Below are 21,735 nucleotides of genomic sequence, written 5' to 3'. Positions count from 1 at the left end.
GGCACAAACACAACTCATTGCAGCCTCGGATCCGTGAGCTCAAGTGATCTGTCCACCTCAGTCTCACAAGTGGCTGGGACTACAGGTGTGCCCTACCACACCTGGTGAATTAAAAAAAAAAAAATGTGGACCCTTTTCACAAGATGGCGCCGAAAGCGAAGAAGGAAGCTCCTGCCCCTCCTAAAGCCGAAGCCAAAGCGAAGGCTTTAAAGGCCAAGAAGGCAGTGTTGAAAGGTGTCCATAGCCACAAAAAAAAGAAGATCCGCACGTCACCCACCTTCCGGCGGCCCAAGACACTGCAACTCCGGAGGCAGCCCAAATATCCTCGGAAGAGCGCCCCCAGGAGAAACAAACTGGACCACTATGCTATCATCAAGTTTCCGCTGACCACTGAGTCTGCCATGAAGAAGATAGAAGACAACAACACACTTGTGTTCATTGTGGATGTTAAAGCCAACAAGCACCAGATCAAACAGGCTGTGAAGAAGCTCCATGACATTGATGTGGCCAAGGTCAACACCCTGATTCGGCCTGATGGAGAGAAGAAGGCATATGTTCCACTGGCTCCTGATTACGATGCTTTGGATGTTGCCAACAAAATTGGGATCATCTAAACTGAGTCCAGCTGGCTAATTCTAAATATATGTATATCTTTTCACCATTAAAAAAAAAATGTTTTTTTGAGCCACTACATTTGGCTAATTTTTGTATTTTTAGCAGAAATAGGGTTTCATCATGTTGGACTGACTGATCTTGAACTCCTGACCTCAAGTAGTCTGCCCACCTCAGCCTCCCAAAGTGTTGGGATTACAGGCATGAGCCACTGCACCCAGCCTAAATTTTTATATTTTTAGTAGAGACAAGTTCTTGTTATGTTGTCCAGGTTGATCTCCTGGGCAACAACTCCTGGGCTCAAGCAATCCTCCAGCTTCAGTCTCCCATAATGCTGAGGCAGGAGAATCACTTAAACTTGGGAGGCAGAGGCTGCAGTGAGCTGAGATTGCGCCACTGTACTCTAGCCTGGTCAAGAAGAGACAAACTCCATCTCAAAAAAAAAAACAAAACCCCTCAAACAAACAAATACACAAAAAATAAAACTGAAAAGAGAGGTTCGGAGAGTTTCTAGATAGCTGAACATGTGGAGGTTCCTGGAGGGTGGTGCGCTCAAGAAGGGATGAAAGCCCCATGCTCCTTCACCAATATATTTCTTCATCTATATCTTTTGTAATACCCTTTATGATAAACCAGTAAAAGGAAGTACATGTTTCCTTGAGTTTTGTGAGGCATTCCAGCAAATTAATCAAACCCAAAGAGGAGGATGTGCAAACCCCAACTTGAAGCTGGTTAGTCAAAAGTTCTGGAGACTCAGACTTGTGTCAGGTCTGAATGGAGGGTAGTGGTCTTGGGAACTGAGCACCCAACCTATAGGATCTGACACTATATCCAGGTAAACAGTGTCAGAATTGAATTGGAGGACATCCAGGTGGTGCCTCTGGCTTGGTGTATGGGAAACGCCCCATGATTTTAGTTATAGAAGTCTTCTGTGTGTTTTCAAAATTTTATTTAAAAAAATATTTTTTGTTTTTTTTTTCAACCAGCAGTTTGCTCTTACAGATTTCTTAGTTGATGATTATTGTGATATGAGAGCAGAGGAAAACCACAGTCTGAGAGGTTTTCCCTAAGCAAGAAATAAAACTTGAATTTTATTTAGCAGAAAATCTGAAATATATTTCTGCTCTATTTAGCAAAGACACTGTTCCAAAATTATGACTGAATTAGATGTGTCCCAAAGTGTATTTCCACTTTCTCATTTCTACTGACAGAATGCTGATTTTTTCTTTTTTAAAAAAGGGCCAACTGTTATTAACTACATCAGCTCATTCATTTTATCTTTAAAAATTTTTTTAAATCTTTTTATTATTTTATTTTTATTTTTAGGGCGATTTTTTTTTCTTAACAGTTATTATCATCTAGAGTAATGACCATTATTTCGCCAGCCTGTCTTATGGTTAAAGTGTGGCTACACAATTTAAATTCTAGCCAATTTATATACAGGTGAGGTTGAATTTTTCTTACAAAGGAGGAGCACGCTTTTCCTCCTCTCCCTCTTTTCTATCTATAACAAACATCTCATGGCTGAACTCTAGTAGCTATGTTGGAACATGAGGGAATCTCAGGAATGTATGATTAGTGCTGAGATAGAAGGAAAAAAAGGAGCCTCGGTCCCTGAAGACATTGTGAAGGTACCATTATGAATTTTGAATTACATACTTAACAACCTCTCTGAAATTAAAAAAAATAGTAAGTGCCTATCTATTTCAAGTCTTGGTTATTTGAGATGCTTTATTATCATAATTAGCAAAACGTAAGCTCAATTAGTAAAATGTTTTCATGACCTAAGAGGCACATACGGAGTATAAAAATTTTGTGATACCTACCTCAGTGACAAATCAATGAAAAATCTTTTTTTTTTTTTTAATTTTATTTGTTCTAACTCTCTTTTATTTTTTTATTTTTTTAAATTTTATTTTATTTTTTTTCTTGGGGACGGAGTTTCACTCGTTACCCAGGCTGGAGTGCAATGGCGCGATCTCGGCTCACCGCAACCTCCGCCTCCTGGGTTCAGGCAATTCTCCTGCCTCAGCCTCCTGAGTAGCTGGGATTACAGGCACGCGCCACCATGCCCAGCTAATTTTTTGTATTTTTAGTAGAGACAGGGTTTCACTGTGTTGACCAGGATGGTCTCGATCTCTTGACCTTGTGATCCACCCGCCTCGGCCTCCCACAGTGCTGGGATTACAGCCTTGAGCCACCACGCCCGGCCAATAAAAAATCTTTTACATGCAAAATAAGTGGTATGGTTTACATGTCAATTACATTAACACCACCAAATGAGATGTATTTCTAAAACATAAGGTTTCCTCTTTCAATTTTATTCTTCTTTTTGTCTAAGTTCAGATATTCAAGACATTTTGATAGAAACTGTGACAGTTTTGCCACTAGTAATTCATTCGTCTTCTACCCTGCTGCCAGAATTATCTTAAACAAACCTACACTTTTTACATCCATCCCCCCAAACTCATTTTTGAGTTCCTATAGCAAAATAACATAAAAAGGAAATATCTTAAAGTCAACTAAATATCTCAAAGTCCATGGTTCCTTATCACATGATGCTAATTATTTACCACAAGGCCACTGCATTTCAGAAGCCCTAAAATTTTAAGTTGTTTTGATACATGAAAAATCTTTGTATCCTAGAATGTGCCTTTTTATATGCTGTTCTAACTGGAATATCCTTCTCCATCTGGTAAACTACCAAACCTCTAAATCCTAACTCAACCAGAAAATATTTCTTAATTGATGGCAATTTGCTATCCCTTTGGTGCTTTAAAAATTCTCAATTAGAGGCCAGGTGTGGTGGCTCACACTTGTAGTCCCAGCACTTTGGGAGGCAGAAGTGGGCGGATCACGAGGTCAAGAGATTGAGACCATCTTGGCCAACACGGTGAAACCCCGTCTCTACTAAAAGTACAAAAGGTTAGCCAGGCATGGTGGTGCGTGCCTGTAGTCCCAGCTACTCAGGAGGCTGAGGCAGGAGAATTGATTGAAACCAGACAATGGAAGTTGCAGTGAGCTGGGATCGGGCCACTGCACTCCAGACTGGCAACAGAGCAAGAGACTTGTCTCAAAAAAAATAAATAAATAAATAAATAATTCTCAATTAGAGTGCTTATTAGGTTGTACTTTGCCAAGAGAATAGGAAGTTCTTAAAAGCAAGCTAGAGCATGGTGTCTCATGCCTGTAATCCCAGCACTTTGGGAGGCGGAGGTGGGCAGATCATGAGGTCAAGAGATTGAGACTATCCTGGCCAAGATTGTGAAACCGTCTCTACTAAAAATACAAAAATTAGCTCGGCGGTGGCACGTGCCTGTAGTCCCAGCCACTCGGGAGGCTGAGGCAGGAGAATTGCTTGAACCCGGGAGGCTGAGGTTGCAGTGAGTCGAGATCGTGTCACTGCACTCCAGCCTGATGACTGGTGACAGAGTGAGACTCTGTCTCAAAAAAAAAAAAAAAAAAAAAAAAAAAGGCAAGTTAAATATTTTATTCATCTGACAAAGTTCATGGAACAGAGCATCTAATCAATGAAAAATGAAGTCACCAATATAAAAGATGAAGGAACCAAATCATTTTAGTTACACAGAACCATTTTTCATTTAAGTTAATAAGAAAAGCATCATTAGAATCTACATCTAGAAAGGCAGAGAGAAGATATATATCAGAAAGACAATTAGTCTCACACAACATAGGACAGTGGAGTGAACACTGATATTTGAGTCTATTACTTTTCTACTGATTTCTCCCCCCACAACAGAAAGGGTAAGGTATTGACCTTGACACAAAGTTTGAGGGAGGCGCATCTCATATATGAGCGTGAAAACACAATCATCACGCTTGTTAAATACAAAAGGATCTATATTGTTTTTTGATAGTCAAAGTATTCTTTCAAACATGGAAGAAAAAGGGATGTTAGCTAGTAGGTACTACTACTTACTCTGTAGTTTTGTAAACGTCAGAATACAGCCCTGCTTTCTGATACTTCTTCTTTGGGGGACGTGGGGCCTTCTTTTCCCTTGGGATGAGAGAAAGCACAGGCTGCAAGGTACTTTCAGGTTCAGGAGGTTTAGCTGGGGTTTCAGGAGGACTGGGAATCTCAACTGGTGCTTCATTAAAGCTAGAAAGAGAAGTTTAAAGATAATTTTATTGTGGAAAAAAATGTTTTCCTACAAATAATTGTCTATTTTAAAAAAATCACAGCAATTAAAAAAAGATTAGTGGAGGCCACCTGTGATGGCTCACGCTTGGAATCCCAGCACTTTGGGAGGCAGAGGCGGGCGGATCATGAGGTCAGGAGTTCGAGACCAGCCTGGCCAACATGGTGAAACCCCATCCCAACTAAAAATACAAACATTAGTCGGGCATGGTGGCACACGCCTGTAGTCCTAGCTACTCTGGAGGCTGAGGCAAAAGAATCACTTGAGGCTGCAGTGAGCAGAGATCATGCCACCGCACTCCAGCCTGGGCAACAGAGCGAGACTCCATCTCAAAAAAAAAAAAAGAGATATGGGGACTTCCTTATCTGGCCATGCTGAAATAACTGATACCAGACTTCTCCCGACAAGAGATAACAGAAATACGGTAATCTACTACATACTGAGAGAAAATTTTATTTTAATTTTGAGTCAGTGGTGCCCAGGCTGGAGTGCAGGGGTGCAATCTCAGCTCACTGCAACCTCCGTCTCCTGGGTTCAAGTGATTCTCCTGACTCAGCCTCCCAAGTAGCTGGGATTACAGGTGCCTGCTACCATGCCTAATTTGTGTATTTTTAGTAGAGACAGGGTTTCGCCATGCTGGCCAGGCTGGTCTTGAACTCCTGATCTCAGGTGATCGCCTGCCTTGGCCTCCCAAAGTGCTGGGATTACAGGCATGAGCCACTGTACGCAGCCTGAGAAAATTTTAAAAAACAATGATCAGATACTGGACAACAGTTAGTGCAGCACTGTGATTCTTGAGAAATCAGGAAAAAAAAAATGTGGTGAGTCACACAACCACCTTGGCTTTCTTTTCTTTTTTTTAATTTTTTTGAGATGAAATCTCACTCTGTCCCAGGCTGGAGTGAAGTGGCATGAACTCAGCTTATTGCAACCTCTGCCTCCCAGGTTTAAGCAATTCTCCTGCCTCAGCCTCCTGAGTAGCTGGGATTACAAGTGCCTGTCACCACATCCAGCTGATTTTTGTATTTTTAGTAGTGAAGGGGTTTCACCATGTTGGTCAAACTCCTAACCTCAGGTGATCCACTGTTGGGATTACTGGTGTGAGTCACTGCACCCAGCCTTACCTTGCCTTGCGCGCGCGCGCGCGCGTGTGTGTGTGTGTGTGTGTGTGTGTGTGTGTGAGTGTGACGGAGTCTCCCTCTGTCTTCTAGGCTGCATTACAGTGGCATGATCTTGGCTTACTGCAACCTCTCCCTCCTGGACTCAAGCAATTCTCCTACCTCAGCCTCCCGAGCAGCTGGGATTACAGGTGCATGCCACCACACCCAGCTAATTTTTTTTGTATTTTTAGTAGAGATGGAGTTTCATCCTGTTGTCCAGGCTGGTCTCGAACTCCTAACCTTAGGTGATCTACCCGCCTCGGCTTCCCAAAGTGCTGAGATTACAGGCATGAGCCATGTAATCTGACCTTGCCTTTTTAAGAATGACTGCGGATCAGGAGTAGAAACCAAGCAGAGTATGACCAAACTGATGAGTTGAAAAGGGATATATCAGACTACAGAGGGACTGAGATAGCTGGAATTTGTGGAACTGAGTATCAAAATGGAAAAAGCTATGGAGAATTACAACTCTAGAAATCTTAACTATGGGCGTCTCTTTTAGAATACCGCTAAACACTACGCTGTACATGTGAAGGGTACAATTCCATATGGCTGAACAAAGACCAACCAGAAAACAGTAACCTGAGCAATTCATACAACTTACACATGATGCCAGACACTCCGATTCCATTAGGCAAAGTAGAAAGATACTGTTCAACAACAGGGGACATTAAACAGCAAGCCCAGAGGGTAATGTTATCCACTGTTAGAGGGCTTAACTATCCCTGAAATAAAGACCAGCCCTTGCTTAGTTTAAAAACAATATTCACGAGAATCCAAAGTGATCCATAAGCAACTTAACTGCCTACCAAAATAAAATGGAATATTTGTAAAGGAAACCAACAAAAACTAGACACACATAATGTGACATCACTATGTGGTGCATCCAGGAATAAATTCCTACATATGCCAAAATGCAGGAAAATGTGAACCAGGAGAAAAATCATTCAGTAGAAACAGCAACAGAAATAGAAATCACAAAGACAGAAGGGAGAATAACTTTCAAGTACTACTCTACAAGAATAAATCAGAAATTTTGGAGGAATATATGAAGATAACAAGGAGAGGAACAGATTTAACAGCAACAACAAAAGGAATATTGAGAATTGATAAACACAAAATCTGAAATGAAAAATTGGTGAGTACTTAATAGCAAATAAAACACTGGAGATCAGTGAACTTGAAGATTAGCAATAGAAACAACACAAACTGATATACAGAGATTAAAATAAAGAAAAGAATCAATTACCTAGAGAATATAATGCTAACAGAATCTTAGAATCCCAGGAAAGGAGAAAACTTACTATCAAAACAACTGAACACTTGTAAAGGAAAACAACAAAACCAGATATAAAATGATGTAATACTCATAATATAAAAAACTCACAATGAAAAAAATTGAGAGTAAAGGCTAAAAAATTTCCCAAATTGATAAAAAGTATAACCTCAAAGTTAGAAGAAACTAAGCAAATCATAGGCAGGATAAACTTGAATAAAACAAATAAGCTACAGTAAATCACAATAAACTTGCTGAAAACTACTGATGAAAAAAAAGAAGCTAAAGAAAAATCACATTATAAAAAGGGGTATAAAAATGAGTTTAGAGGCTGAACACAATGGCTCACACTTGTAATGCCAGCACTTTGTGAGGCTGAGGTGGGAGTATTGCTTGAGTCCAGGAGTTCAAGACCAGCCTGGGCAACATAGTGAGACCTGTTTCTTAAAAAAAAAAGTTTCGATCTCATATCCAAAACAACACAAACCAGATGTAATGACATCTAAGAGTGCTAAAAGAGGAAATGGGGAAGCTTATCAAAATATAAATCTAAATCAAACAAAAACATCTTCAAAAAAAGGAAAGATGTACTTGATTCAGCAGCACATATACTAAAACTGGAATAATACAGAGAAGATTAGCATGGCCCTCATGCAAGAAAGATATGCAAACTTGTGAAGTGTTCTTTTTTTTTAGACGGAATCTGGCTGTATCACCAAGGCTGAGGTGTAGTAGTGCAATTTCAGCTCACTGCAACCTCCACCTCCAGGGTTCAAGTCATTTTCACGCCTCAGCCACCTGCGTAGCTGGGATTACGGCACATGCCACCACACCCAGCTAATTTTTGTATTTTTAGTACAGATGGGGTTTCACCATGTTGGCCAGGATGGTTTCAATCTCCTGACCTTGTGATCCATCACACCCAGTGAAGTGTTCCATATTTTAAAACAAAGCATTTTACTTAGAAAATAATAAAGGTGATTCCTGTTCCAGAAAAAAATGGAACAGATGTACATCTACCTCTCAAATTGCTAACTACAACTAAAAACTCTGGAAATTATCTATAAAATAAACATAAGAAAATATACTGGCAATAACAAGGCAGGAAATTTGCCAGATATTTGTTTTGCCTCATGTGTACAGGTTAATGTGTATAAAGTTTCCCTGTTATCAAGGACAAGGAAAATATATGCTTTCATCATATAAGTTCAGTATTATAATAAAGGTCCTACCCACTGCAAAAAGGCAAGAAAAAAAAAAAACAATATTGAAAAGGAAGAACTATCTCTACTCACATATTACATGAATGTCTATATAAACCAAAGACTCTACAAAAGAGAAACTACTATAATTAGTGAATTACACGGCAATGTTGCAGAACCCAAGGACAAATTCAACTGTATTTCTATGTTCTATCAATGAGAAAATGGAAATCAAAATTAAACAATGCTACTTACAATAGTAGAAAAGTGGCCACGTGGGGTGGCCAACTCCTGTAATCCCAACACTGTGGGAGGCGAGGAGGGCAGATCACATATGGTTAGGAGTCTGAGACCAGTCTGGCTAACATGGTGAAAGCCTGTCTCTACTAAAAACACAAAAATTAGCATGGTGTGGTGGCATGAACCTGTAGTCCAGCTCTTCAGGAGGCTGAAGCAGGAGAATTGCCTGAACACAGGAGGCGGAGGTTGCAGTGAGCCAAGATTGCAGCATGCACTCTAGCCTGGGCAACAGAATGAGACTCCATCTCAAAAAATCAAACCAAACCAAACCAAAACAAAAAACCAAGAAAAGCATTAAATGCTTCGACATAAATCAAACAAAATAATACAGAAATAAAATTGATTTATAAATTTATAAATATAATAAAGTATAAATTAAAAAATATATATATAAATCTAACCAAATATATGCAGTACCTAAGAGTGGAAACAAAACAATGAATTAAAAAAAAAAAATGGCTGGGCATGGTGGCTCATGCTTATAATCCCAGCACTCTGGGAGGCTGAGGCCGGTGGATCACTTGCGGTCAGGAGTTTGAGACCAGCCTTGTCAACATGGTGAAACCCTGTCTCTACTAAAATATAAAAATTAGCCAACTATGGTGGCAGGTACCTGTAATCTCAGCTACTAGGGAGGCTGAGGCAGGAGAATCGTTTGAACCTGGGCAGTGGAGGTTGCAGTGAGCCAAGATCACGTTACTGCACTTCAGCCTAGGCGACAGAGCGAGACTCCCTCTCAAAAAAAAAAAAAAAAAAATCAAAGATAACCTAAAATAAGTGGAGTATATGCCACGTCCATGGAATGAAACACTGAATAACATCAGATGACAATTTCTGGCCAGGCTTACAGCTTTCACCTATAAGTCCTACACTTTGGGAGGCTGAGGCAGGAGGATCAGTTAATAGGCCCCATCTTTGCAAAAAATTTTAAAACCTAGCCAGGGGTGGTGGCTTACACTTCCCCCAGCTATTCAAGAGGCTGAACTGGGAAGATCGTGTAAAAACCCAGGTCAAGGCTGCAGTAAGTCATTGCACTCCAGCCGGGACAATAGAGCAAAACTCTGTGTCTTTAAAAAAAAAAAGTTGGTGATCGCAATTTTCCCCCAAACTGATATACAGATTTAACACAATCTCAAGTACCAACAGAGTTTTGTTTTGTTTTGTTTGGAGAAAATGCCAAGGTAATTCACAATTGCTATGGAAAGGCAAAATCTAGAAAAAAATTGGAGGACTTATCTAATTTCAAGACTTACTGCAAAGTTCTGTAATCAGGACAATGTGATAATAGCTACAGAAAAGAAATGTAGAAATGGACACACGTAAGACTAATTTTTTCTAAAAAAAATTGTGGTAAAATACACATACCATAATATTTACCTTTTAAACCATTTTTTATTGTTCTGGACAGTGACATGAAAGTACCTTCACATTGTACAACCATCACCAGTACCCATCCTTCTCCACATCTTTTTTATCCTCCCAGACAGTATAACCGACCCTATTAAAGAAAAACTCTATTCCATGCTCTCTCCAACCCCTAATAACCAATATTCTACTTCCTGCCTGTATGAATTTGTCTATTCCAGGTTCCTCATGCTGGTGCAATCGTACAATATATGTCCATTTGTGTCTGGCTTACTTTTTTTTTTTTGAGTCAGTCTCATTCCATCACCCAGGCTGGAGTGCAGTGATGCAATCTTGGCTCACTGCAACCTCTGCCTCCTGGGTTCATGCAATTCTCCTGCCTCAGTCTCCCAAGTAGCTGGAATTACTGGAATTACAGTGGCATATCACCACACCCAGCTAATTTTATTTTGTTTGTTTTGAGATGGAGTCTTGCTCTTGCTGCCCAGGCTGGAGTGCAATGGCACGATCTTGGCTCAGTGCAACCTCCACTTCCCAAGTTGAAGCAATTCTCCTACCTCAGTCTCACAAGTAACTGGGATTACAGGTACCCACCACCACATAGGGCTAATTTTTGTATTTTTAGTAGAGATAGGGTTTCACCATATTGTCCAGGCTGGTCTCGAACTCCCGACCTCGTGATCTATCAGCCTTGGCCTCCAAAGTATTGGGACTACAGGCGTGAGCCATCCCACCTGGCCAATTTTTGTATTTTTAGTAGAAAGGGGGTATCACCGTGTTGGCCAGGCTAGTCTCAAATTCCTGATCTCAGGCGATCCATCCACCTGGGCCTCCCAAAGTGTTGGACTTACAGGCATGAGCCATGGCACAAGGCAGGCTTACTTCACTTACATCTATGTCATAGCATGTATCAGAATTTGATACAGCCCTTTAAAGACTGAATAATATTTCATTGCATGTATATAGCATATTTTGTTTATCCATTTGTCAAGGGACATTTGAGATGTTTTTCACATTTTGGCTATTGTAAAAAATGCTGTACGAACACTACTATCTAAGTATCTGTTCAAATCCTTGTTTTGAATTCTGTTGGATATATAATTAAAAGTAGAATTGCTGAGTCATATGGTAATGCAATGTTTAATTTTTTGGCAAACTGCCACAGGATTTTCCACAGCTCTGCAACTCTTCACCTGCTCTTCAGAGTTCTAATTCCTCCACATCTTCCTTAATACTTGTTACTTTCAGTCCTTTTTTTTTTTTTGAGACAGAGTCTCACTCTGTCACCCAGGCTACTGGAGTGCAGCAATCTTGTCTCACTGTAGCCTCAGCCTCCCAGGTTCAAGCCATTCTCCGAACTCAGCTTCCTCAGTAGCTGGGACTACAGGCATGCACCACAATGCCCAGCTAATTTTTGTATTATTAGTAGAGACGGGGTTTCACCATGTTGACCAGGATGGTCTAGATCACCTGACTTTGTGATCTGCCCACCTCGTCCTCCCAAAGTGCTGGGATTACAGGCACCAGTCACAATGCCTGGCTAATTTTTTTTCTATATTTAGTATAGACAAGGTTTCACCATGTTGATCTGGCTGATCTTGAACTCCTGACCTCAAGTGATCCACCTGCCTCGGCCTCCCAAAGTGTGGGGATTACAGGTGTGAGTCACCGTGCCCAGCTCACTTTCTATTCTTCAAAAAATAATTAATATTAGCTCTGGCAATGGGTATGAAGTAGTATCTCCTTGTAGTTTGGGTTTGCGTTGCCCTAATGATTAGTGATGTTGACTATCTTCCCATGTGTTTATTAACCATTTGTATATCTTCTTTCCAGAACATAGTACTTGTGTCTGCATTCAAAGCCTGTTCAGGGATATCCTTTCTTGCTACTAATTTCCACCACTTCCCCCCCTAAAACAGAGTCTCACTGTATTGCCCAGGCTGGAGTGCAAGGGTGATCTTGGCTCATTACAACTTCTGCCTCCTGGGTTCAAGTGATTCTCCTGCCTCGGCTTCCCGATAACTGGGATTACAGGTGTGTGCCACCACGCTCTGCCAATTTTTGTATTTTTAGTAGAGACAGAGTTTCACCATGTTGGCCACGCTGCTCTTGAGCTCCCGACCTCAGCCTCCCAAAGTGCTGGAATTACAGATGGAAGCCACTGGGACCGGCCACCAATGATTTTCTTAATAGCATCTAGGAACTTGTCTACTACTTTTTGGTTGGCAGAATATGCTTCTCCTTTTATCTTGACCTTTTTATTTTTATTTTTTGAGATGGAGTTTCACTCCGCCACCCAGGCTGGAGTGCAGTGGCATGAACTCTGTTTACTGCAGCGTCCGCCTCCTGGGTTCAAGTGATTCTCCTGCCTCAGCCTCCTGAACAGCGGAGACTATACAGGCACCTGCCACCATGCCTGGCTAATTTTTGTGTTTTTAATAGAGACAGGGTTTCACCATGTTAACCCAGCTGGTCTCGAACTCCTGACTTCAAGTGATTCACCTGCCTCAGCCTCCCAAACTGCTGAGATCACAGGTGTGAGCCACCATGCCAGTCCTTTTTTTCTTTTTAGAGAAATGGTCTCATTCTGTGGCACAGGCTAGAGTGCACTGGTGCAATCACATTTCACTACAGCTTTGACCTCCTGAGCTCAAGGGATCCTCTCACCTCAGCCTCCCAAGTAGCTTAGACTACAGGCGTGCACCACTATGCCTAGCTAATTTTTAATATTTTTTGTAGACAAAAGGTCTTCCTATGTTGCCTAGGCTGGTCTCAAACTCCTGAACTCAAGCAATCTTCCCACCTTGGCTTTCCAAAGTGTTAGAATTACAGGTGTAAGCCACCATGCCTCACCTAACTTGACATTTTAAAATCCAAACCCCCTTCGAGAATTATCAAGCCATCCTTTGTTAGCACTAAATACTCCAGGTTTAGATCTTTCACTTTTGTTTTGCTTTAAGTTGTCATATAATGACTGCTTTTTCTTGAATCGTATTACAATGTATATGTATGCCTTTCTTTATTTCCTTTTTTTTTTTTTTTTTTTTTTCTTTTTTGAGACGGGGTTTCGCTCTTGTTACCCAGGCTGGAGTGCAATGGCGCGATCTCGGCTCACTGCAACCTCCGCCTCCTGGGTTCAGGCAATTCTCCTGCCCCAGCCTCCTGAGTCGCTGGGATCACAGGCACGCACCACCATGCCCAGCTAATGTTTTGTTTTTTTTTTTTTAGTAGAGACGGGGTTTCACCATGTTGACCAGGATGGTCTTGATCTCTTGACCTTGTGATCCACCCGCCTCGGCCTCCCACACAGTGCTGGGATTACAGGCTTGAGCCACCGTGCCCGGCCCTTTTTTTTTTTTTTTGAGACAGAGTTTGCTCTGTCCCCAGGCTGGAGTGCAGTGGTGTGATCCTGGTTCCCTGCAACCCCTGTCTCCTTGGCTCAAGCAATTCTCCCTGCCTCAGTCTTCTGAGTAGCTGGGATTACAGGTGCCTACCACCACGTCCGGCTAACTTTTGTATTTTTAGTAGAGACAGGGTTTTGTCATGTTGGCAAGGCTGGTCTTGAACTGCTGATCTCAGTTCAAGAGAACTACATGTTGCTGTAGTTTTCTCTCAGTATGATGTAATTCATTGTTGGTGTGTAATACAGTTCTTTGTATTTGGAAGCCTCAGCTTCCCAAAGTGCTATGATTATAGGCCTGAGTCACCATGCCTGGGTCTGGTATGCCTTTCTGAAGGCAATCCTGCGCCCACATAAAAACTACCTTTTCAATATGATAAAAAGATATCTTGGAAAAAGTACAAAGTTTTTGCACCTGCTGGCACAGCTGCAGTGACGGCTTGTGAAATTCCTTCTTTTTTCACAGTCCTTATGCTAGATTCATTTATCTTTTTTTTTTTTTTGAAATGGGGTCTTGCTGTGTTGCCCAGGCTGGAGTGCAGTGGTTCAATCTCGACTTACTGCAACCTCTGCCATTGAGGTTTAAGTGATTCTCCTCCCTCAGCCTACCAACTGGCTGAGATTATGGGCACCCGCCACCATGCTCGGGTAATTTTTTGTATTTTTAGTAGAGATAGGGTTTCATCATGTTGGCCAGGCTGGTCTCAAACTCATGACCTCAGGTGATCCACCCACCTTAGCTTCCCATTTACTCTTGGATTATTTTCAATTTGAGGTTATTATCCAAAAAAACTGCTTTTAATATTCCTCTAATATCCACTGGTGGATATGGGTACTAATTTCTCTAAGGCATCATTTATATATGGAAGAACTGTATTACACACCAACAATGAATTACAACATATTGAGAGAAAACTATAGCAACATGTAGTAACATACATAATTTAACATGAATATGTTGAGCAAAAAAAGGTGAGACACAAAAGCATATGTCCTCTATAATTAATTTTTTTGTTTGTTTTTTTTTGAGACAGGGTCTCACTCTGTTACCCAGGCTGCAGTGCAGTGACGTGATCTTGGCTTACTGTGCTCTCCACCTCCTGGGCTCAAGTGATCCTCCCACCTGGCTTCTTGAGTAGCTGGGACTACAGGCATGTGCCACCACAACTGGCTTTTTGTATTTTTAGTAGAGATGGGGTTTTGACATGTTGCTTTGGCTAGTCTCAAACTCCTGAGTTCAAATAGTCTGCCCACCTAGGCTTCCCAAAGTGCTGAAATTACAGGCATGAGTAATGGCACCCAACCTGTATAAATTAGATTTCCATGAAATTCAGGAAGACGAAGCTGTATTGTTTAGAGCTGCGCAATTAAATAGTATTTTAAAAGATAAATATGTGGTTACCTTAAAAGTCAGGAGACTGGTTACAGCTTCTGGCAAGAAAAGGGGTTCAAGAACAGGGAAAGTATATAGTTACCTCCTGAATATTTAGATGGGTATTACCTTTACAGAAAATTTACTTAGCTTATATTTATGTACTCTCCTGTTTGTCTCTTATTTGTTTTGTTTGCTTGTTTTTTAAGACAGGGTCTTACTCTGTCACCTAGGCTGGAGTGTGGTGGCAAGATTATGGCTCACTGCAGCCTCAACCTCCTGGACAGGCTCAAGCAATCCCTCACACCTCAGCCTCCCTAGCAGCTAGGACTATAGGCACCCAGTTTTGTTTTTTGTTTTGTTTCCTGCGACGGAGTCTCACTCCATCACCCAGGCTGGAGTGCAGTGGTGTGATCTTGGCTCCCTGTCAAGCAATTCCGCCTCAGCCTCCTGAGCAGCTGGGATTACAGGCGTGCACTACCATGCCTGGCTGGTTTTTAAGTTTTTATAGAGATGGAGTTTCCCTATGTTGCCCAGCCTGGTCTCAAATCACAAGGCTCCAGCAATCTGCCTCTGCCTCCCAAAGTGCTGGGACTAGAGGAGTGAGCCACCTCACCTGGCCTGTTTATGTATTCTCTTTAGGTGTATCCTCTTCCCTTTACAGTCCATATTCTCTTTAATGAGATGGGAATATTTTTCTTCAAAGTGTAGTAGAAGTTAAAGCTGAGCCTGATGCTGTCCTTGTAGCAAGACTAAATAATAGATTCAATTTATGCAATAGGAGTGCTCAGGTAATTTGAGTACATTTTGTTAAAATTATATTTTTCTAGGAATATGTCCCTTTCAACAGTTCTTATAGTAATAAATTTTTAATTTCTTACATACACTTTATTTCCTTTTAAATCCCTAATTATTCCCTTTCTCATTCCTATGGATCAGTCTTACCAGAAGTTTGTCTATTTTATCACTTTTCAAAGAACTTACTTTGGCCGGGCACGGTGGCTCACGCCTATAATCCGAGCACTTTGGGAGGCCGAGGCAGGTGGATCACGAGGTCAAGAGATCGAGACCATCCTGGTCAACATGGTGAAACCCCGTCTCTACTAAAAATACAAAACATTAGCTGGGCATGGTGGTGCGTGCCTGTAATCCCAGCTACTCAGGAGGCTGAGGCAGGAGAATTGCCTGAACCCAGGAGGCGGAGGCTGCGGTGAGCTGAGATCGTGCCATTGCACTCCAGCCTAGGTAACAAGAGTGAAACTCCGTCTCAAATAAAACAAACAAACAAACAAACAAAAACTTACTTTGGTCTTAAGTGACTCTTTCTATTATACATTTGCTTTATTTTATTAACTTAAGGTATATGTTTTAAATTCTTCCAATACCACTTTCAGGCTCATTCACTTGTTCTTTTAATTTCTTATTTTCATGAAACTGTTTTTAGAGAGAGGGTTTTGCTATTGCCCAAGCTGGTCTCAAACTCCTGGGTTCAACTAATCCTCCAGCCTCAGCCTCCAGAGTAGCTGAGACTATTGGCATGGCCAGCTTTAGCAAGCCCTTAAATATTTTTTTTCGGCCAGGTGCAGTGGCTCACTCGTGTAATTCCAGCACTCTGGGAGGCCAAGGTGGGTGGACTTGAGGTCAGAAGGTCAAGACCAGCTTGGCCAATATGGTGAAACGCTGTTTCTACTAAAAATACAAAAATTAGCTAGTGTGGTGGCAGGCGTGTGTAATCCCAACTACTCAAGAGGTCGTGAGGCAGGAGAACCGCTTGAACACAGGAGTTGGAGGTTGCAGTGAGCCAAGATCTCCCCATTGCACTCCAGCCTGAGTAAGAGTGAGACGCTGTCTCAACAATGACGCTGTCTCAACAATGACACTGTCTCAACAACAACAATAAAAATTCAAATGGGGTTATTTACATATGACTTAAAATAATGTATATATTTTTAGAGACAAGGTCTCAATCTGTAACCGAGGCTAAAGTGCAGTGGCAGAAACACAGATCATTGCAGCCTCAACCTCCTGAGTGTAAGTGATCCTCCCACCTTAGCTTTTCAAGTAACTAGAAGGACCACAGACACAAGCCACCACGCTCATCTAATTTTTAAATTTTTTGTAGAGATGGGCCAGGTGTGGTGGCTCACATCTGTAATCTTAGCAGTTTGGAAGGTCAAGGCGAGCAGATCACTTGAGTGCAGGAGTTCAAAACCAGCCTGAGTAACATAGTGAGACCCCCGTCTCTATAAAAAACAAAAAAATTAACCAGGTGTGGTGGTGCCCGCCTGTAGTCCCAGCCACTGGGGGTGGGGGGTTGGAGATGCTTGAGCATGGGAGGTGGAGGTTGCAGTGACCTGAGATTGTGCCACTGCACTCCAGCCTGGCCAACAGAGTAAGACCCCCATCTCAAAAGAAAAAACAAATTGGCCAGGTGTGGTGACTCATGCCTGTAATCCCAGCACTTTGGGAGGCCAAGGCAGGCAGATCATGAGGTAAGGAGCTAGAGATCAGCCTGACAAAGATGGTGAAACCCTATCTCTACTAAAAATACAAAAATTAGCTGGGCATGGTGGCACCTGCCTGTAGTCCCAGCTACTCAGAAGGCTGAGGCAGGAGAATCTCTTGAACCCAGGAGGCAGAGGTTGCAGCAAGCCGAGATCTCACCATTGCACTCCAGCCTGGGCAACAGAGTGAGACTCCATCTTAAAAAAAAAAAAAAAAAAGAAAAAAATTTGTCTGTATAGAGACAGGGTAGCTACAACCAGCCACGTTGCTCAGGCTGGTCTTGAACTCCTGGCCTCAACTGATCCTCCTGCCTCGGTCTCCCAAAATGCTGGGATTACAGTTGTGAGCTACCACACCTGGCCTTATTTTATTTTTTACAGGAATAATTTATAAGTGTTTTAAAAATATACCCTTTTCTTTTTAGAACTAGAATTTGAACCTAGGTTTTCCGAGCCTAAAAGCCCACCTCATAATCATTAAACTATTCCTTTGCATCCTGGTTTATTATTAATCAACAAATAGTGACCAAAATCTTTAACATACCATACAAGGTTCTTGGCACAATCTAATTCTTGCAATTTCTATCTGAATCCCATGCTACTCTGTACCCTACGTTTTGATCACAAAAGTGTTCTTTCACTTGCATGAAACTGTCATGCCTTTTCGAACTTATTACCTAAAATGTTTGCTCTCTCCTCACTCCTTTAAATAACACATGAAGCCTATTCTTCACAATTTTCGCACAGTCCTTACTTGTTCAGGGAAAGTAAGTCAATTATTTCTATTATATACAGTACTCTAGTAACTCTAAGTAATTCTTCATAATGGCACTTGGATCCATAAAGGTAGGAAAAGTTTCCAGATTTACTCACCACTGTATCTATTCTAAGTACATGAAACATAATAATCTTGCAACAAATACTTATTGAAAAAATAAATGAATAAATATATATTATATAACAAGTACTACTGGAAGCTCCAGTTAGAACAAGTTGAAAAACTATTGCTGTCTCTGGGAACTCAATGTGTCATGTCCTTTCCTACACAATCTCTTGAGGGCAGAAATTATATCTTTCTCTTTATAATCTCTTCAAATCTCAGAATACAATCTTGTGAAAAAGTTTGTGTTTAATTTTGCTGAACCTGAGACAAGAATTTGCTGGAATAGAAAGGCTAACCTAAACAAAAGCCTTTTTTTGTTGTTGAGATGAAGTCTCATTCTGTCATCCAAACTGGAGTGCAGTAGTGCAATCTAGGCTCACTGCAACCTCTGCTTCCCGGGTTGAAGTGATTTTCCCACCTCAGCGTCCCAAGTAGCTGGGACAACAGGCGTGCATGCCACCATGCCCAGCTAATTTATTGCATTTTGTGGTAGAGATGGGTTTTCACCATATTGCTCAGGTTGATGAAAGCCTTTTCTTGAAGCATATTTTTAAGATGACCTTTCCTAACATAAATGGTCAAGATGTATCAAACTACAGTCAAGGCAGAAATCATCCTCCTTGTCAGTGTTTTATAGCGTCAATAATTAAATTGTTATGACAGAGATACCAAAATAGACTGATAGAAAAGAATATAAAAATATTCCACGGAAACTGGATTAAAAAAAAAATTTGAAATTATCCTGAGATATAACAATATATAAAAATTTAGGGCTGGGCATGGTAGGTCATGCCTATAATCCTAGCACTTTGGGAGGCCCAAGCAGGCAGATCACTTGAAGCCACGACTTCAAGACCAGCCTGGCCAACATGGGGAAACTTCGTCTTACTAAAAATACAAAAATTAGCTGTGTGTGGTGGTGCATGACTATAATCGCTGCTACTTGGGTGGCTGAGGCATGAGAATCACTTGAATCCAGGAGGCGGAGGTTGCAGTGAGCCAATATTGCATCACTGCATTCCAGCCTGGGTGTCAAAGCAAGACTCCACCTCAAAAACAACAACAACAACAAAACTTAGAATACGATAAATGTATCATTCCAAGTAAGTTGGGAAAGGCTAAACTAATCAAAAAGTATTGAAAGAAAATTAAAATAAATCTCTAACTCATAGCTAATACTCAGTATTATGTAAGTTATATAAAGAGCTAAATAAGCCGGGTGGTGGCTCATGCCTGTAATACAAGCACTTTGGAGGCCAAGGCGGGCGGATCACCTGAGGTTGGGAGTTCAAGACCAGCCTGACCAACATAGTGAAACCCCATCTTTATAAAAAATAAATAAATAAATAAATAAAGAGCTAAATATAAGAAAGCAAGATCCGGTTAATCACAAGAGCATAATTACATAAATTACAATACATTCCTACCATGGAATAAGGTAATTCTGTATGTTCTGATGACAAGCACTCAGTATTAAGGAATACACAATGGGCCGGGCGTGGTGGCTCACGTCTGTAATCCACGCAATTTGGAGGCCAAGGCAGGCAGATCACCTGAGGTTGGGTGTTCAAGACCAGTTTGACCAACATGGTGAAACCCTGTCTTTAAAAAAAAAAAAAAAAAAAAATACACAATGTACTGTTAATAGCGTCATTCACTGAGAGAAGAATGGGATAAGAGGAAGTAAGAGCAGGTGAAAAGAGACTTTTACTTTTAAATGAGTAAACTATAATTAATTAAATTATTTATAACCAGCGTGTACTGCTCTTGAAATTAAAAAAATACATTATTTTTACATAGAAGGATGGAAAAAAAAAATAAAACCAACTCTATACAGGATTCACCAGGAGAGAAGACAGAGAATATGAGTAAGAGTGAATATGCCACATTAAGAAAAGCCATTTATAAATGATGAACATGACATTGGTTCATTAAAAAATATTTAATATGGGCTGGGTGAGGTGGCTCATACATGTAATCCCAGCAACTTGGGAGGCTGAGACGGGCAGACCACCGGAGGTCAGGAGTTTGAGGCTAGCCTGGCCAACATGGTGAAATCCCATCTCTACTAAAAATACAAAATTAGCTGGGTGTGGTGGCAGGCGCCTGTAATCCCAGCTACTCAGGAGGCTGAGGCAGGAGACCTGCTTGAACCTGGGAGGCAGAGGTTGCAGTGAGCGGACATTGTGCCACTGCATTCCAGCCTGGGTGACAGTGAAACTCTGTCTCAAAAAAATAAATAAATAAAAAATAAAAAATAAAATACGGTTTATTGCCTGTCCCTTTCTTTTTACATCTAAGAAATCACTTACATGTAAATTCAATGCTGCGAAGCTTTTGCCCTATATTTTCTCATAAGAGTTTACAGTTTTAGATTTTACATCTTTGATTCATTTTGAGTTAAATTTTGTATATGGTTTAAAGTAAGACTACAACTTCATTCTTTCGCATGCAGATAACCAGTTTTCCCAGCACAATTTGTTAAAAAGGCTGTCCTTTCCCCCACTGAATGGTTTTGGCACTTTGTCAAAAATTATCTGACCATGTATGCAAGGTTTTATTTCTGGGTGCTCTATTCTACTCCATTAGTCTACATATCTCTCTTTATGCTACTACCATACTGTTTTGATTACCATAGCTTTATAGAAAAAAACAGACAATTGAAATTCATAAAATTAGAAACTTCGGTACATCAAATGACAGCATAAACAATGTAAACAAGCAATCCACAGAATGGGAGAAAAGACTGGCTTAGATGCCTGATGAGAGACTAATATCCAGAATATATTGAGAATTCCTAAGACTCAACAACAAACCAAACAACCCAATTAAAAGTTGAAAAAGCGACTGAGTAGACATTTCTCTGAAGATATACAAATGGCCAGTAAGTGTATGAAAATGTTTGTCACTAATCATTAGGGAACAGCACATTAAAACTACAATGAGATACCCATCTCATACTTATTTGGATGGCTGTTATCAAAAAAATTGAAAATAGCAAGTGTTGGTGAAGATATAAAGTAACTGAAATCCTTGTGCATTGTTGGCAGGAATGGAAAATGGTATAGCCTTTGTGGAAAACAGTATGGCAGTTCCTCAAAAAATCAAAAATAAAAATGTCACATGATTGAGCAATTCCACTTCTGAGAATATACCCAAGGTTAGAGCAGGGTCTGAAAGATGGTATTTGAATATCCACTGTCATAGCAGCATTACGCAGAAGAGCTAATGCATAGAAACACCCCAGGTATCCATCAATGGATGAATGGAAACGCAAAATGTGGTATGCACGTAAAATGATCACAGAGAAGATAAAAAAAATTTCACGCCGGGCGCGGTGGCTCACGCCTGTAATCCCAGCACTTTGGGAGGCCGAGGCGGGTGGATCACGAGGTCAAGAGATCGAGACCATCCTGGTCAACACGGTGAAACCCCGTCTCTACTAAAACTACAAAAAATTAGCTGGGCATGGTGGCACGTGCCTGTAATCCCAGCTAATTT

The 21,735-nt window shown here is 41.0% G+C and overlaps 1 protein-coding gene, 2 non-coding genes and 1 pseudogene across 5 annotated transcripts in view; 2 read left to right on the top strand and 2 right to left on the bottom strand.

Moving 5' to 3' along the window:
* Positions 1-21,735, bottom strand: part of ASH1L (ASH1 like histone lysine methyltransferase) — a 245,358-nt gene that overhangs the window by 86,989 nt on the left and 136,634 nt on the right. For 2 of the 3 annotated variants that reach the window (XM_032264961.1, XM_032264962.1), the window contains one exon: positions 4,553-4,732. The exons of the other annotated variant lie outside the window; for it this stretch is intronic. In XM_032264961.1, the coding sequence (XP_032120852.1) occupies positions 4,553-4,732 (180 nt within the window). The remainder of the gene's footprint in view (positions 1-4,552; positions 4,733-21,735) is intronic. 3 annotated transcript variants of the gene reach the window in all.
* On the top strand, positions 144-614 carry LOC116541087 (annotated as a pseudogene).
* LOC116541179 lies at positions 4,367-4,471 on the bottom strand. Its single transcript, XR_004264739.1, has one exon. It is a non-coding gene; the product is annotated as a small nucleolar RNA U13 (small nucleolar RNA).
* On the top strand, positions 7,796-7,902 carry LOC116541169. The gene has a single exon (XR_004264732.1). It is a non-coding gene; the product is annotated as a U6 spliceosomal RNA (small nuclear RNA).

The sequence above is a fragment of the Sapajus apella genome, unplaced genomic scaffold, assembly GCF_009761245.1.
Source record: "Sapajus apella isolate SASKATOON/1434 unplaced genomic scaffold, GSC_monkey_1.0 scaffold148, whole genome shotgun sequence".
Classification (NCBI taxonomy): domain Eukaryota; kingdom Metazoa; phylum Chordata; class Mammalia; order Primates; family Cebidae; genus Sapajus; species Sapajus apella.
This window is presented reverse-complemented; position numbering and strand designations above follow the sequence as displayed.